The sequence below is a fragment of the Mytilus edulis genome, chromosome 9 (genome assembly GCF_963676685.1).
Source record: "Mytilus edulis chromosome 9, xbMytEdul2.2, whole genome shotgun sequence".
In the NCBI taxonomy this organism is placed as follows: Eukaryota; Metazoa; Mollusca; class Bivalvia; order Mytilida; family Mytilidae; genus Mytilus; species Mytilus edulis.
In genome coordinates this window covers 42,946,134-42,961,895 of record NC_092352.1, presented here as the reverse complement: position 1 = coordinate 42,961,895, position 15,762 = coordinate 42,946,134, and the positions used below count along the sequence as shown (strand labels likewise).

Sequence of the window (15,762 nt, the reverse complement as noted above, 5' to 3'; positions counted from 1 at the left end):
GAAGATAAAAACACACAAACGCGATATATATGGTTCACTTCTTGATTTCTTGATTTCGCGAGTTCGTCATATACATAAAATAGAAAAGACGAAATCAGATAAAACGTTTAATGTCCTTAACCGGTCACTACAGTGAATTAAGTAACGTCGAATTACATTAAACAAAACATAGTTATAGCCATGTACTAATCATTTCCACTTTAATTTGTCAACACATGATAATAAATAAATTCGGTGTATTTACTGTCTTCTGATTGGTTAAAAGTATTACTTTTATTTTCCATGTTGTCAATTTTTATGAAGACACGCCCACTCTGACGTTGTGTATTCATACGCCAATATGTGTGTACGTTGTTATTGTTAATATAAAAATTTCTTTGAGCCTTATTTTTGATAGAAATTTATTCATAATGAATGGCAATAATGTATTTTGAATTTATTGAACCAGGAAATTAATTGTTGACTCTTCACATTTTAATTAATCCGCTTCGCGGATTATTCAATGTGAAGAGTCAAAAATTAATTTTATGGTTCAATAAACTCAAAATAAATAGACATGTTACGAAAAGGTATATTCACGACGCTGAGGTTGATAAATTACAATTTAAATGTGAGGACTGTGTCAAAACACAAAAAGATTAACATTGAATATGATTAAAAAACTGCATTGATCCTTTTGGAGGCAATTCCGTATGGAACGACTATTCGATAACATTTATACCATAACAAAAATATAAAAAATAGATATTAAAGAATGCCATAATATTTTTAAGAAACTATAATGCAAAAAAAATGGGAGGAGGAGGGGGTCATGTAAATGCAGTAGATGTGCGGGCAACGGAGACACGGGGTACATACATGTACGTGTGTGAATTCTTCGGCGAGCTCTTAATAGACCTTGCCAATAATCTTAATTTTTAATAGCTAACCACTAGTAATTTTTGGGCCCTGTATAGCTTGCTATTCGGTGTGAGCCAAGGCTCCGCGTTGAAGGCGGTACTTTGACCTATAATTGTGTAATTTTATAAAGTGTTACATGAATGGAGAGTTGTCTCATTGGCACTCATACCACATCTTCCTATATCTACTTTTTTTTATCTAATTTGTTTTATACTTACTCGTGATTATATATGTATATAACGGTCATTTCTATATAGTTACGAAAAGCAAACAAAGGAGTGTATGTATTTTGATCCAGTTGTTTGCCGCCTAAATTTTTATCTAACGGGGTCTGTTTTAAAACACATAAAACACGATTTTAATTCAATTTTAGTTTTAGAAAATTTACTCCCGGCCACATAGCATCGAAGACATGTATTTTCTTCCTTTATTTCCTTTCAAGTTTATCTTAAATTAAACAGTTTCAACTCAAATTGTTGTTTCCTTATAAGGGTTTTTTGATTGATTGATTAAAATATGACTCACTACTAACCGGTTGAACATCCCTACAGACAGGGGCGTAGCTAGAAAGAAACGATGTGCAAGCATTTACCGCCGAGCGAAGCGAGGCGAAAAATTTTGGGACCCTTTTATGCAGAAAATAGTTTGTATTTCGGGTTTTGGCCGGTTAATTGAGAAGCTACATGTACAAAGGACTTATACATAATTCATGAATGCAAAACTATTGAAAAATCTTCTGAATAGAACATCTAAATAGAATAAAGCATGGTTTATTGAATACATAAACAACACATTTTTGTGTTATGGAATTTACTAAAAATTATCCAAAATCTGCCCTTCGGGTCTTAGCAGAAACGAACTTCTTTTTTACTTTGTCAATATTCACACAAAAATCCCGATGAATATGCAGCAATGCTAGCGATGCTAAACCGTCGTTGTTCGTTGTTAATCGTAAAAAATCATGTTTTCAACAGACGTAGTACATTGAACGATCTCTCTGCGGTAGCACCCGCGAGATGTAATCAGTCAAGCGTGTTCGCCATCGAGCGACCTTCCGATTGAATTTGTCAAAATTACATGACAAGTCAGTTTCGTATGTCTCAAACAATGCTGCGTTTTGTTGTTTTTTGTATTTCCTACAACACGAGGAAGCAGTTATGCACAAAGCAGTGATTTTTCTGACTGATATCATGCAGACGCGACTCCAGTTCCATAAATTATCATGTACCTATGTACATGTAGCTTCTCAATATTAACCGTCTTATGGCCAAAACTCGAAAAACCAAACAATAATTTTCCGGTTCCACGATTTCCCGAGAAATACAAGAAAAACATTATATCCCCAAAACAAACTGATATATCCCGAGAAAAAGACTTTTTATGGTGTTATGCTACGTTTTATAGTGTTATACTACTTTTAACAATATTAAAGAATAATAATTAAAGATATTACTCGTAAATTATCATGTGGTCTATGGACGCAAAATATAATGAGACTTTCCAAGACTATTTTTGCGTGTTTGCAGGGTGATTGGCTTTGGTAGTCACATCGCATCGGTATATTTAACGATATCGAAGGGTTCTGATAAATCTAATGGCCGATTGGTATATCGCATTCCAAACAGATAAACCGTACTCTGTAAAATGTTCTCCGAAACTACAAGAGTATAACAAATTATAATCTTGTAATAGATTCAAGTTACTGTCCGTTTTTGTCATCTGCAATAAAACTTTAATTTTGAAACCAAATGCCGCTATTTAATGACATTACATCAATTGAATACTCGTAAGTGTATCCTTTAAATTTTTAATTTATAAATTTTTATTTTGCAATTTTTTTTTGGCATGCCGAATTGATGTGCACGCAACTGCGTGTTGGCGTATAGGGAGCTACGCGCCTGACAGAGTTTCAAAAGAATTGCATAATAACTGCATTTACACCTTAACAACACCTTATGCAGACATTGCATTCATACACAGGTTGTTTAGGACAACAGAAATTATATAAGATTTATTTGAAGTTGTTTCCTAGGACACCAAAATGATTCCCAACAGTATAATCTATTGTCTTTAATTGGACCAGGTTTACAGTTAGATTTCCCCTAGAATTTTGTCATCTTAGCGGATAAAATTTATCCATGTCGATCGTTCCTCGTTACCCCTTACAGATGCCATCAACTAAAAACTTAAACCACGAGCAGAAAGAAGGAAATGTAAATATATGAATTTGCGTATATCAGAGTGGCGGGTATGTGTCGAACACGCTATAAGACGCTTAACAACTTTCAGAGTCATTGGAAGCATATGGAGACACCCGAAAGAAAAAAAACCCAACCAGACTGTAGAGTTTTGTGCGGGATTAGTGGAGCGACAGATTTAACTTTTTCAGGAACTGTAATACAACAATAAAACTTATATCTAACGTGCTTACTATGTATTAATTATCAATCTAACTAGAATCGAATGAACTTGTATAACTCTCAGCCCCCCTTTTTCTAGCCCACCCAATCCGGCACGCATACACCTTTTATGTCTTATGATATTACAAAAGCAATTGTCATATAGGATGTTACATAATGATGTTCTAGATAAATGTGATTTGAATTAACCAAGGCCGTGTTCACATTGACTTAAACTCGGTGTAGTGTAAGTGTAACTCACACGTAAACTAAACAAAATTACGTTCCCATTGATAAAATACAATGTGTACATGTAGTGTAAAACATGTTTTGTCTACATGCAGTCGATACTCGATGTAGGCCTTGTGTAGATTAAGTGTACACAAAACTAGGCATTTAAAACATTAGTTTCACCGTGTATATTTAAAAAAGAAACATTTTTTGAATAAAATTGATATTTATAACAATTATTAATAAAGATCTTTACAGAAATATTTGTCTAAACTTGATATATTTATTTGTTTTTTTTTAAAACTTAACGTAGCTTTATTAAGCCCTTATCAAGACTCAAAGCAGCATCATTGCCGAACACACAATTCATTTGAAAATTAAGGTCTATCCGAATCGACTTGACTTGCACAAAAATGTTTGCCACTGGTCTTAACTCAAACAACCATTCACTCATAAATGCATTACTTAAAAAGTGTGAGGTAAATGTATTGTTTGTCTAGTACATGTATCTCGGATCCGTTAAATTACCCTTAAAACTAAAAAAAAAACCATTACCCCTCCCTTTGCCAAATACTCCTTGGAGAAGAAATATACCATTTGAAACAAACAAAAAAGATAGGAACATAGTGATCCCTAATATAATCATTCCTTCGTCTCCTTCCATCTCTGTACCGATGTAATGCATAATTGGCTTTATGAGAATAAAAATACATATTCTTCGCCTGTAAGCACGCTGCTGCAGCCTACGTTTTCTAATGCTTAATCGAGACATCTTTATTATTTTTAAACTACTGCAAATCATCAAAATGGCTTTCATAAAGAAGCAACCACTTAACTTAAAAAAAAAAGGGGGGGGGGTATTTTGTTAATTTATCTTAGCCAGAAATTTTTCCGCTCAAACGTTTTATTCCGGTTTTTTTTTCGATGCTGGTAATCAATTTTTTTTCAACATTTAACACTATAATGTATGGGGAAACTCTTGATTTAGAATATATTTGTATCATCTGTAGGACCTTTTTTTTTTTATCCAATTGGGGTTCGGAATATTTCCATCGATACCCCCACCCCCATTTGAAGTCAAATGGTCGTTCCCTTACTGCTAGAAAAGTTGTCCGAAAACTTTGCATTCGGTTCTACGTAATGAACATTTAAATGACATAGAGTTTACAAGTGTGAACAAATCTTATGTACAGGTAATTAAACAAGGTGTATAGATGTGAACAAATTTAATGTGAAACCAATGTCCAGTACGTTAAACTAATTGTAAACAAGTTTACTGTACATGGCGTTTGGTGTGAACACGGCCCAAGACGCACAGGATTCAAATGTTACCTGTTTAAATCTAGAATCAATGTTTTGACACCGTCCCCAATTTTAAAGTGTAATTTGTCAACCTCAGCGTCGAGAATATACCTTTTCGTAACATGTCTAATAATAGCCATTCATTAAATATCATCACTTGAAAATTCAACTGGTAATTTGAAATCTATTTATCTCAAGATTGTTAATGCATATACCTATGATAATTTCCAAACCTATGGCAGAATAACCATGAGTTTATAAGATTTAAAAAATAAGATTTCTTTTTAAATAGTGTATTAAAATTATCAAAATTAAAAAAAAACAAAGTTAGCAGGCAAAATATTAATGGCACTGGGATGGAAAAAAACAAAGATTTCGAAAAAAATCGGACAAAAGGTCACCACCAGCGAGCATCATTTAACCTTCATTGTTAATCTGCAGGTTCTAAAAGAAACTAATACGCATAGTTTTGCGTTTTAGAAATGCTTTGAACACATGTGTAAACGGACGGCTTTTGTTTCCTAAAATTCAATCTCAATCTTAGCAGAAAACGTATTTCGCGTGAAATACCTGAGCACCACATAAATTGGTTTTGGAAAATTAACTATTTGCACTTAATTGTTTACATATGTAAACATTCAGTAAAATTGAGTAATATGAAATCTGTATCTATCTTATGACCAACCACTATATCGGTATTCATGTACATTAACACAAAGAATTATAATTTGTTTTTTATTCTTCTTTTTAGGGTTTAAGCAAAGATGGAACACAACCATAGGGAGGAAAACCCCAAATATTTGGTATTTCATCAAAAAGGTGAAGGAAGAAGAAAGCAGATCGGTTTCCCTGATACAGGCTAGTGATCGTGTAGAAAATTCTCCTCCCCGTAGGCTGAAGTACAGATGTTTACAATCGAGGATTGATCGATTGCAGGGCACTTACAGAGCTGGTAACAGAAATATTGAAGACTACTGGAACGCAATGATAAACATTGTCGAGACATTTCTGTGAAAATGAAAACCGTTACAGTATATACTATTCACCTATTTGATACATGCAGATACATATAGCAAATAACCATATAAGTCTTCACCAGATATTTATTCTTTTAAAAGTATATATAGATGTTATCGTCATAACTACAATATAATTAGCTTAAAACATTATAAGATGATTACCAATGCGACAACTCTCCACCAGATACCAACTGACATAGATCTTAACAACTATAGGTCACGTAAGGTGTTCAACAATGAGCAAACCTATACCGTACAGTTGACTTAAACAAGCCCCGAAATAACAAATGTAAAAAATATGATGTAAAGCAACAAAAGACAACTACTGAATTAAATGCGCATTTGGGACAGACACATACAAAGGGCACCAACCCTCTATATAACCTGCGCCAGTGGTGTAACGGCACATCCCAAGAACAAACTAAACACATTTAATTTATAGACGAAACTTTATAAATCCCCAACAATACAAAAAGACACAAAGTATAGATCTGAGAGTACCCGCACCTACTTTCAGGCCGAAAAACAAACAATAAAAAAAACATGTAATCTGAGACATTAAATATTAATCATAATTACACCTTATACAAGAATACCGTATGATAAGTGGTTGTTTACATGTAGTGAGTGTATTTTTCCCGCATATTCTAACATATTTTATCATGTCCATCGAATTTGCATGTTTTTTCGCCACTTCCCGTGGATATGCATCAAACTTTCCTCTTTGCCGTGGTAATTGCCATTTTGAATATTCCTTTACCCTCGGAAGTCTCTTTCCGAAAAATCATTCGGATATGACGTTACATAAAGCATTTTAATGTAAAATTCCTGCAATACTTTGATAGTCTCTACTTTTTTTTTCTTCTTTTTTTTTAACCTTTACCCTAGTGGCGTTTTTAAGCGAACTAAACTGTAATTATACTTCTTTTGTATTTATTGTTGATTTTTATTTGTAAGTTCTATATTATTTTTTTGAAGCATTCATGAATAGATATTTTATAATTGTGTGTACATATTTAATGAGTTTTAAATCATGTAATGCATGACTATGCCTTTTTATAAAAACATTTTCCTTCAGAATAACTGTTATAGCTTTTATTTGTATATACAGTGTCTCGTAAGTCTTTATAGGCTGGGTATTGATCCTTTTTTTTAAGATGTTAACGTTTTTATGTATTTTAATGTAGATCAATATGTGATACTTTAATAAACTATTATTTATCTTATCTTATCCTTAAAATTATGCACAAACATGTTTCTGGATTACAGCTTACTAGTAATTTTTTTTTACCCTTCACCTAAATATAGAGGGTTTTAATCAAAATCTATTCGGTGTAATATGTCGAGCCTGGCGTCTCGGGGAAATTTCCCCTTAATAGCTATTTTTCGCAAATACTCTTTCAATAACATGATATATCTGTTCAGTACCCAGCTTACATCCAATGGAATTAGTATGGTTTTAATTTACTGAGAACAAAATCAGTGCTTTACCAATAAAACATACTAGTATTCAAAGATCAACTTACGTTGTTGAACCGTCTACGGGTCATTCCAAATTTGGTGACTGTGTTGAAGCATTTATCCCATCGAACTTGAGATAATAGACAAGTTACGTCTGCCTCATATCTTGACTTACATCAAGAAATTGACAATCAGAGTCAGTTGAAATCAAAAATTTATGACAAAAGAGAAGATTTCAGATTATCAATTGTGAACTTTCATTTCTATGTTGAAACATTCCAGCAGCTCCTGCATACAAATTGATACGATATTCCCGGGTTTATATTTCCTAACATGATTTCCTTGATAGAGGGTTGCTGCTCACGAAGAAGCTATTTAACCAAGAGTTTCAAATGGTGTAGGTGTACTAATCTATTCGTGAATTTTACTGGCGCCATCACAAGCTTGTTGAGCGTTGTTGAATATCCATTTCACAGATGATACCGTTACTACAATCATGTTCCTTTTTCACGAATGAGACCTACCTGTTACTATATTTGTATTAACAAAAGCATCACGACGGATGAATTTGAACTTTCTTTTGAGTTCCGTATTTCTGTTATTTTACTTTTTCTTCATTGACATGACCCTTTTTCCATGCATAGAAATACAACAATTGAGGTCCTCGAAGTGGCGAATCCTGCATATTCATTTTTTCCGTATAATGTGCCTAATTTTATGTAGAATTAAACAAATTCGAGGTAACTAAGAGGTTAATTAATTATAGTCATAATTTCTATGTGCATTTTCACCTATTTCTCTTTTAATCAACAACGATTGTAAAAAAAAAATACATCTTACTTTTGAAAGTAGTAATATCTATTTATCTTCTTCAATGTAATACACATATATTTAGCAAATCAAATACATAAACAGATTTATCTAACATTTTATTTGTTTGTTGGTGGTCCGTCACCGTATCGGATATTAGATACAATCGAGACTAAACATTTTTGCAGGACTTTAGACTCAGTGTATAATCTACCTTTATTAAAGATATTTATTTAACTGTTTCAGTTTTAATCACTTGAATAAACATGTAATTGAAAATTGACCATACCAACATAATGCATGAGAGACACAATGTTTATCTTTCATTTTTTCTGTTCTTTCTGGTGCTAAAATGTCATGGAGAGGAAAACTATTTCAAGTTATTGGTAGCGATGACAATAGATCCGCCATATTTGGTGTCGCTATCTGGCCAAGGTAAATAGGTCAAATTTTAATTCATTTGTAAAAGTAATAAAAATACATCGTAGAGGTTTGACAGAACATAGGTGTACTAATAACAATTTGAAATTTACGATTTACATATTTTTTATATATGTTTCGTGTTCACCAAGTCATAAAACCTCTGAAAAAATCGCATAGCAAAAAATAAGGTATTAGATAGACTAACATAATTTATATGTATCTTCTTGAAATGTTTTACTTATTTTTATTAAGGGGTGCCTTGTCCATCCGTCTGTCTTCACTACAATTTTAGTATGAGATTTCAGAAATTTGCTTCACATAATTACCCGTGTTAAGAGAGAGCCCTATCTCTTGCACGTAAAAAGACACCCTTGTAGATTTTGAAAAAGAGCAGGTTAATGCCGCTAAGTGGAACGGGATTAATATAGGTTGCTATAACTTGTTTCCCAATCCACTATAAATAAATATGTTTAAAACTAATTATCAGTGTGCGATTGAATTGGTATATATATACTCGGCCATCAGCTTAAGTATGACAAGTTGTACTGATACAAGCCAGTTTCACATCAATCTGACAGTACTACTAGATTCCATTTTTAGTGGTACCTGTAAAGTTAAACGCTTGCCTGCTCCTGTAAACAGTGCCAGTGGTTCCAGTAAAAGTTCACCTAATGTAAGAAGCTGATAATTTCAATTTCAAAAGTTAAAACTGACCATTTAATAGAATATTTAAACAAAATATTCCATAAAAAACTGATCCATGTAAAAGAGCAAATTAAGCTCACATTTATGCTTTAACATACAAATTATTTCATGTTATTTTCATGTACATGAAGCTAACTTTTTATTGAGAACAACAGCAAACGAATACCGAAGCAACATGGGATACATCTATAATTAAGAAAAATCATTAATTGCATAATTATGCAAAAGTAGGACACGTTCAAATGAAAGTTCAAAATATATATATTGAGGAGATTTATTAATAAATAAAAAAAGTATGTGTGTTTACTGTACCTTGCTGAAAAGAAAGGGTACGAAAGGTTTTGGTTTTTAAAATTTTTATTATTCTACTTTAGTCTATGGGAACAATTTTGTGACTTTAACAGTGCTAAATGAAAAAGTTCAGGGTAGGGGGTAAAAATTAGGGATGGTAGGAGTACAGCATTAAACAGGCATACTTTTTTGGGGTTTAATTTTAGTCTGCACATTTATATTTAATATTCACTAATCATGCTTATTATAGTCTGCACATTCATATTTAATATTCAATAATCATGCTAATTATAGTCTGCACATTCATATTAAATATTCACTAATCATGCTAATTATAGTCTGCACATTCATGATATTCAAATTCACTAATCATGCTAATTAGTCTGCACATTCATATTCAATATTCACTAATCATGCTAATTATAGTCTGTTATTCACTACCTTCTATGTACTGTAAAATCAGAAATGATTGAGTGCATTTATTACTGCGATTTTGTCATTTTTGACTATTATGCGATTTAAATTTTTGTTCAATTTATATAATAAATGTCAAAATGCCAGTATAAACAATTGCGATTATAACCTTGTCACTTTTCTTGCAATAACAAGAACATCGCCATAATTTCTGAATTTACAGTACATCTATTGCTATTGAAATTTGAAATATGATTGCTTTATCTCTAAACCTTTGCTTGCACATATATGAAGGAGGAAAGGTTTTTTTCTTGACACATGATTGGCTGGTTCTTTTTTTATTTCTTGTGAATTGTTGTTTAATGCTTTTATTTACGGTGAACTGTGATACAATAAGTCTTATGAATCATGATTTGTCGAAATTTTCCCTTTTATATGATTTAAACATTATTTAACGTTATCATGATCATTTAAAAAAAATATGGCGCAAGTGAGAAAATTCCTAATACTTTTCAGCTAGACATGATAAAAAACCTATTTTCATGACTCAGGAACCCCCTTTCCCCCTCATATATACTCTTGGCCAACCTTAGAAAAATGTTAAATGTTTGCTCTCAATCGACTTATTCAGACCTACCTAATAAAAAAAAACCGTTTCTTTTTTTCAGTACATTTCCTTTTGAGCTTAAGACACTTTAACATCTCTCAGAAAAATAGTTCTCTTGTCTACCTACCCACATCCAAAACTAAAAGTCGATAGACAGCAAACTAAACTTTTTATTAAGGATGGCCCTATGTAGTTGTACTATATGGTGGTTTGGTTTTATTTACAGCTTCATAGTATATCCAGCAATAGAAATTTGTCTGATCAAAGCCATACTAACATTCATCACACTAATAGCACTCAAACAATTCTATCACACCATTTTTCTGAAGACAACGTATATTATGAGAAAATTTATACTGAAGAACTAGTGGAAAACACTTCTTTTATACAAGAAGCAACATTAGCATGTGATTCACTTGGAGAAGGTTTTCCCCAAGATATATTAACTCAAACTATTAATTCCGGAAATTATAGACCTAATAAAGGTGTGCAGGTCAACAGATTCCAAATGCCTTTGCAATTTAGATAAAGAAGAAAATCAAAATAGCAAATGTGTTCAAACTCTAGTTACCTATGTATAAATATTCCCATATAAAACAATGTCACATGTCACTACAATACAGGATATAATCTACCATGTCAATACTGAAGGGAAATCGTCATGTGTTCAGTGGCTAACTTCAATAATTTCAGATAAAAGTTCGGCGAGATCTTCAATTTTAAATTCAGTAAATGCGATTTTGAAAAAAAAAAAAAACTTTTAAATAAATCTAAGTCAAGACCAGATTTTCCCCAAAAAAATGATAGCTTTTTGTCTACCGAATACACTTGTCCAAATTTTAAAAGTGGACATGTACAAGTCACACAAAAAAGGAAATACGATAAATGCCTTGATATCCTTGATGAAGAGAAACGATGTGCTGTGAATGTTGTTCTTGATTTAGGCAAATATCTAAATGATTCTTTAAAAAAGGAAGAAAAGTTGAAAATTGAAAATAATGTGTTAAATTTGTCATTAAAGAAAAGATGCACTACAAAATATAAACTGAAATTGAAAAGGACAGAGCTTTGTTCCCTTCAGAAAACTGTTTTTAATTTAAATAATAGAATAACAAGCCAAAGAACTGTGTTGAAACGTATAAGGTCACAAAATGTATATCTCCAAAAAGTAAGTGATAAAAGCATTGCCAAGTTAGATAATCTGAAGATTCAGAATAATGAATTAATAGCTCAGATGGCTAGTTTACAAAATGAATTATCTTCTCTTAGGGAAAAGTTCAAAGATGAAAGAGAGGACAATGAATATTTAAGACTTTTAATATCTGATGATATAGGCAAACCGATCAAATTGTATGATGAACAATCCAGAAAATACACAAAAGAAGCACAAGAATGTGTTTACCAGTTGTTAAATAACAATGTGACTACTAGTCGTGTTGGTCCGGTTATTACTACAGTGTTGAAGCTTGTTGGTATGAGGCCAAATAAGTTGCCATCTGTCTCTACTGTTAACAATATGAATGTTCAGAGACTTATTCTCGCCCAAACACAGTTAGCTGAAGAATTAAGTCAAAAAAATTCTACTTGTTTACTTAGCGACGAGACATCAAAATATGGAACAAAATTTGAAGGTTATCATGTGTCTGACAATGAAGGGAGATTATGGGTATTAGGTTTAAGAAACATCTTGACCAAAGGGGCAAAGGACACTCTAAAAACATTCCAAGAAATTCTTCAAGACATAAGTGAAGTAAGTGAAGTTTGTGACCATGAAGCTGGCAAAAAAGTATTGCTAAAAATTGTTTCTACTATGTCAGACAGGGCATCAACTCAAATTAAATTCAATGAATTATTGGAAGAGTATAGGGCTGAAATATTACAAGATCAGTTAGGTGAATCATGGGGTCAGATGAGTGACAATGAAAAATCATCAGTTACCAAACTTAACAATTTCTTTTGCAGTTTACATGTTCTTGTTCATGCGGCAGAGACTTCAACAGCATGTCTTCTGGAAGCAGACGGAGGATTATTTGAAAATAGTCCACCAATTTATGATGCGACATTTAAGAAAGCAAGTGAACCTGGATGTCTTCGACTCATAAGAACTGTATCGAAAGCTTTTAGCTGTGGAGGATATGAAAAAAATGGAGTTTACGGTCAATTTATTGTTTTTGTCAAACCATTTTTAAAGGAAAATGGTATACATAGCATCCCAATCGACCGATTTAGGGGCAACCGCTTTAATATTTTATTCACTAATGCAGCTGGTGTGTACTTTCTCAGTTCCAAAATTAAAGAATTTTTACAGTCAAATGACAGTAATAGATTGCTGAAATCGGTGAAGTTTGATGTCAATAATAATGTGTTTGTAGCAGGATGCAAGGCCCTTGGTTTGATTGCGTATCTCATCACAGTTCCCTTATGGCAGGTAATTGAAGACAAAACAATTCACATTCTTGATATTTCCGTTTACTACAAAGAAATAATCGAGTATATAGAATCATCAATTGATGACATTGAAAATTTTATGTCTTGAATAACTTTGTTGTCTTTTTGTAATAGGGAGAGTTTGGCCAAAGACAGTATCTTCACTTCTTTGATTGATCCATCTGATTATGATGATACAGTTAGCGTGATTTTACGAGTGATTTTGCCTGGTATATGCAATCTGTTAAAACGATTATTTTCAGACTATCTTACTGGAGGAAATGGGAAATTGAGATGAACAATCAGGAATTACGGGAAAATTTATCAAGTGCTTCAAAACATAATAAATTTTCTGAAACCATTTTTGGTCACTTGGACAGAATCCTTAAAGAGAAACCCAATATATCCTTAATCGCAAGCGAAGCATATATTATGTTTGTTCACAATAAAACTGATGATTGGCTTAATGGCAAAAATGATCAAGAAAAGTCATTGTTGTTAAGTAAAGCAAGAAAAGATGTCAAGTCAACACGTCAAAAGTTTAAGAACCGTCTTCTTGAGATAGAAAGGTGTCGGAGAGCAAATTTGGAAGAGAAAATGAAGAAAGGAGAGGAAACAGAAAGAGCAAGAATTAAAAAGTTAGAAGGGTTTACCAGTGCAATCTGAGATTAGGGATTGTGGCAAACAGATGCACAAGTAGATTTAAATATTGGGACAATCAGCAAAGGCAACAAGGATAAAATAGAAGCGTTAAAAGCCCAACTGAATTTAAGAAGACATGTTCTTATGCAAAAACCCAAGGAAAAAGATGTGTTTAATTTTACAAAGGTGATAGGTACATGTAAACGACGTGTAAATCTTATAGTAGAAGAGCTAACTTGTAATGTCAAAAAACTAGTAGAGCATGCTTTTACAATAACTTCCAGTACTGTGGACAATCAAGAGGAGGGGGATGTTCCCATCTTAGTGGGAAAGGCAATTAAGATGTATTTTGAAGGGACAGATGGGTCGGTGAAGACTTCATGGACAGGACATGTAATATCAACGGTACACACAATTACTATACCATTTAAAAAAGAAGATGTGGTTTGATTGTTAATGAGACAACTATCCACAAAACACCAAAATGACACAAACATTAACAATTATAGGTCACCGTACGGCCTTCAACAATAAGCAAAGCCCATACCGCATATAGTCAGCTATAAAAGGCCCCGATAAGACAATGTAAAACAATTCAAGCGAGAAAACTAACGGCCTTATTTATGTAAAAAAATGAACGAAAAACAAATATGTAACACATAAACAATCGACAACGACTGAATTACAGGCTCCTGACTTGGGACAGGCACATACATAAATAATGTGGCGGGGTTAAACATGTTAGCGGGATCCCAACCCTCCCCCTAACCTGGGACAGTGGTATCACAGTACAACATAAGAACAGTTATTGAATCTTAATTGAATTTTACTTACAAAATTTTAGTCACGATAAATATATTTAAAAATTAATAGGGCAGTTTATGGAATACCGGTACTCAAACTTTGATAATCAAGACAAATATAGGCAATGTGACATAAATTTTCCAATAATTGATTAACCAGTTTATAATATGAATGAAAAGATAACAGATATGGAGTTTATGTCAGGAAAGTCGATATTTAAAAAAAATAAAAAATTAATGTATGAATGAAAAAAAAAAGGGGGGGGGGGGGACTAAATTTCTGCATCATAAATTGTTTTGAAAATATTTCCCAGATTATATTGGACTCTATTTACTTTTATTCACTATTTGAGAAATTGAAAGTTAAGCCTTGTTTAATGTTGAATTGTCCTTTTCAGGTGCCAGCTTATTCACAATGGTTTAATGTCAAGTTTGAAGGAGACCATGCCATTTATACATACCGACTTATAGAGGACTATCGCAGGGGAGACATTGAAATCATCATTTAATTTTCATATTCATTTGATAAAATTTACTGTTTGCAATAGCATGAATTGTTCTATATAATAAGAATGTTCTTATCCCGGGCATAAACACAATGTCGTATTTGGCGAAACCTTTTCAACTTTTGATCTTCAGTGCTGTACAACTTTGTACTTTTTTCACTTTCGATCTTTTGTTATTCTTGTGGTGTTTTGTCTGATACTTGGTCCGTTTCTGTGTGTGTTACGTTTCGGTGTTATGTCGTTGTTCTCCTCTTATATTTAATGCGTTTCCCTCGGTTTTAGTTTGTTACCCCGATTTTGTTTTTTGTCCATGGATTTATGAGTTTTGAACAGCGGTATACTACTGTTGCCTTTATTTAAAACTGTGAGATATTGTTAATTCAGTACTATGAGTGATAGTAATGAGATATTCTATCAAAGCAACCAACCAGAAGGACCTTTGGGATGAATTATCCTGTCAAAACTATGTCATACTCCATGTTGATGGATTCCGTCATAGCCGACAGAAAACACTTTAAATTCTGAAAAACGTTTTTGAGTATAACTTTTTTATTATTAAATTCTTTTTGCATTGTATTTCTCTTGAAATTCCCGTTTAAATGATGTATAATATTGGTATATTTGGATATTTTTTGAATTTTCATTGTTATCGCTAGTATTGGGGATAACCAGGCCACCGTTTCACAAAGCCTTCTTAACTTACGATGATCGTATCAGTTTACGATCGGTTTACGTGTGGTTCTACGTTCCCGTTACGTGTGTTTCACAAAGGCATCGTAAAGAACTACTAAGTTGATCGCAAGTTACGTCGTGTGTATCATC

The 15,762-nt window shown here is 32.7% G+C and overlaps 1 protein-coding gene across 1 annotated transcript; it reads left to right on the top strand.

Annotated features, from left to right (window-relative positions):
- The first annotated feature begins 11,622 nt into the window (after positions 1–11,622).
- On the top strand, positions 11,623–15,494 carry LOC139488402 (uncharacterized). Its single transcript, XM_071273959.1, has 2 exons — positions 11,623–14,036; positions 14,833–15,494. Exon 1 carries the CDS (start codon positions 11,797–11,799, stop codon positions 13,096–13,098), a length of 1,302 nt encoding a protein of 433 aa, XP_071130060.1. The 5' UTR covers positions 11,623–11,796; the 3' UTR covers positions 13,099–14,036; positions 14,833–15,494.
- The last annotated feature ends 268 nt before the right edge of the window (positions 15,495–15,762 follow it).

Coding starts and splice junctions, on each gene's coding strand:
- LOC139488402 (XM_071273959.1), top strand. CDS start 11,797: ATGGCTAGTTTACAAAATGAATTATCTTCTCTTAGGGAAAAGTTCAAA.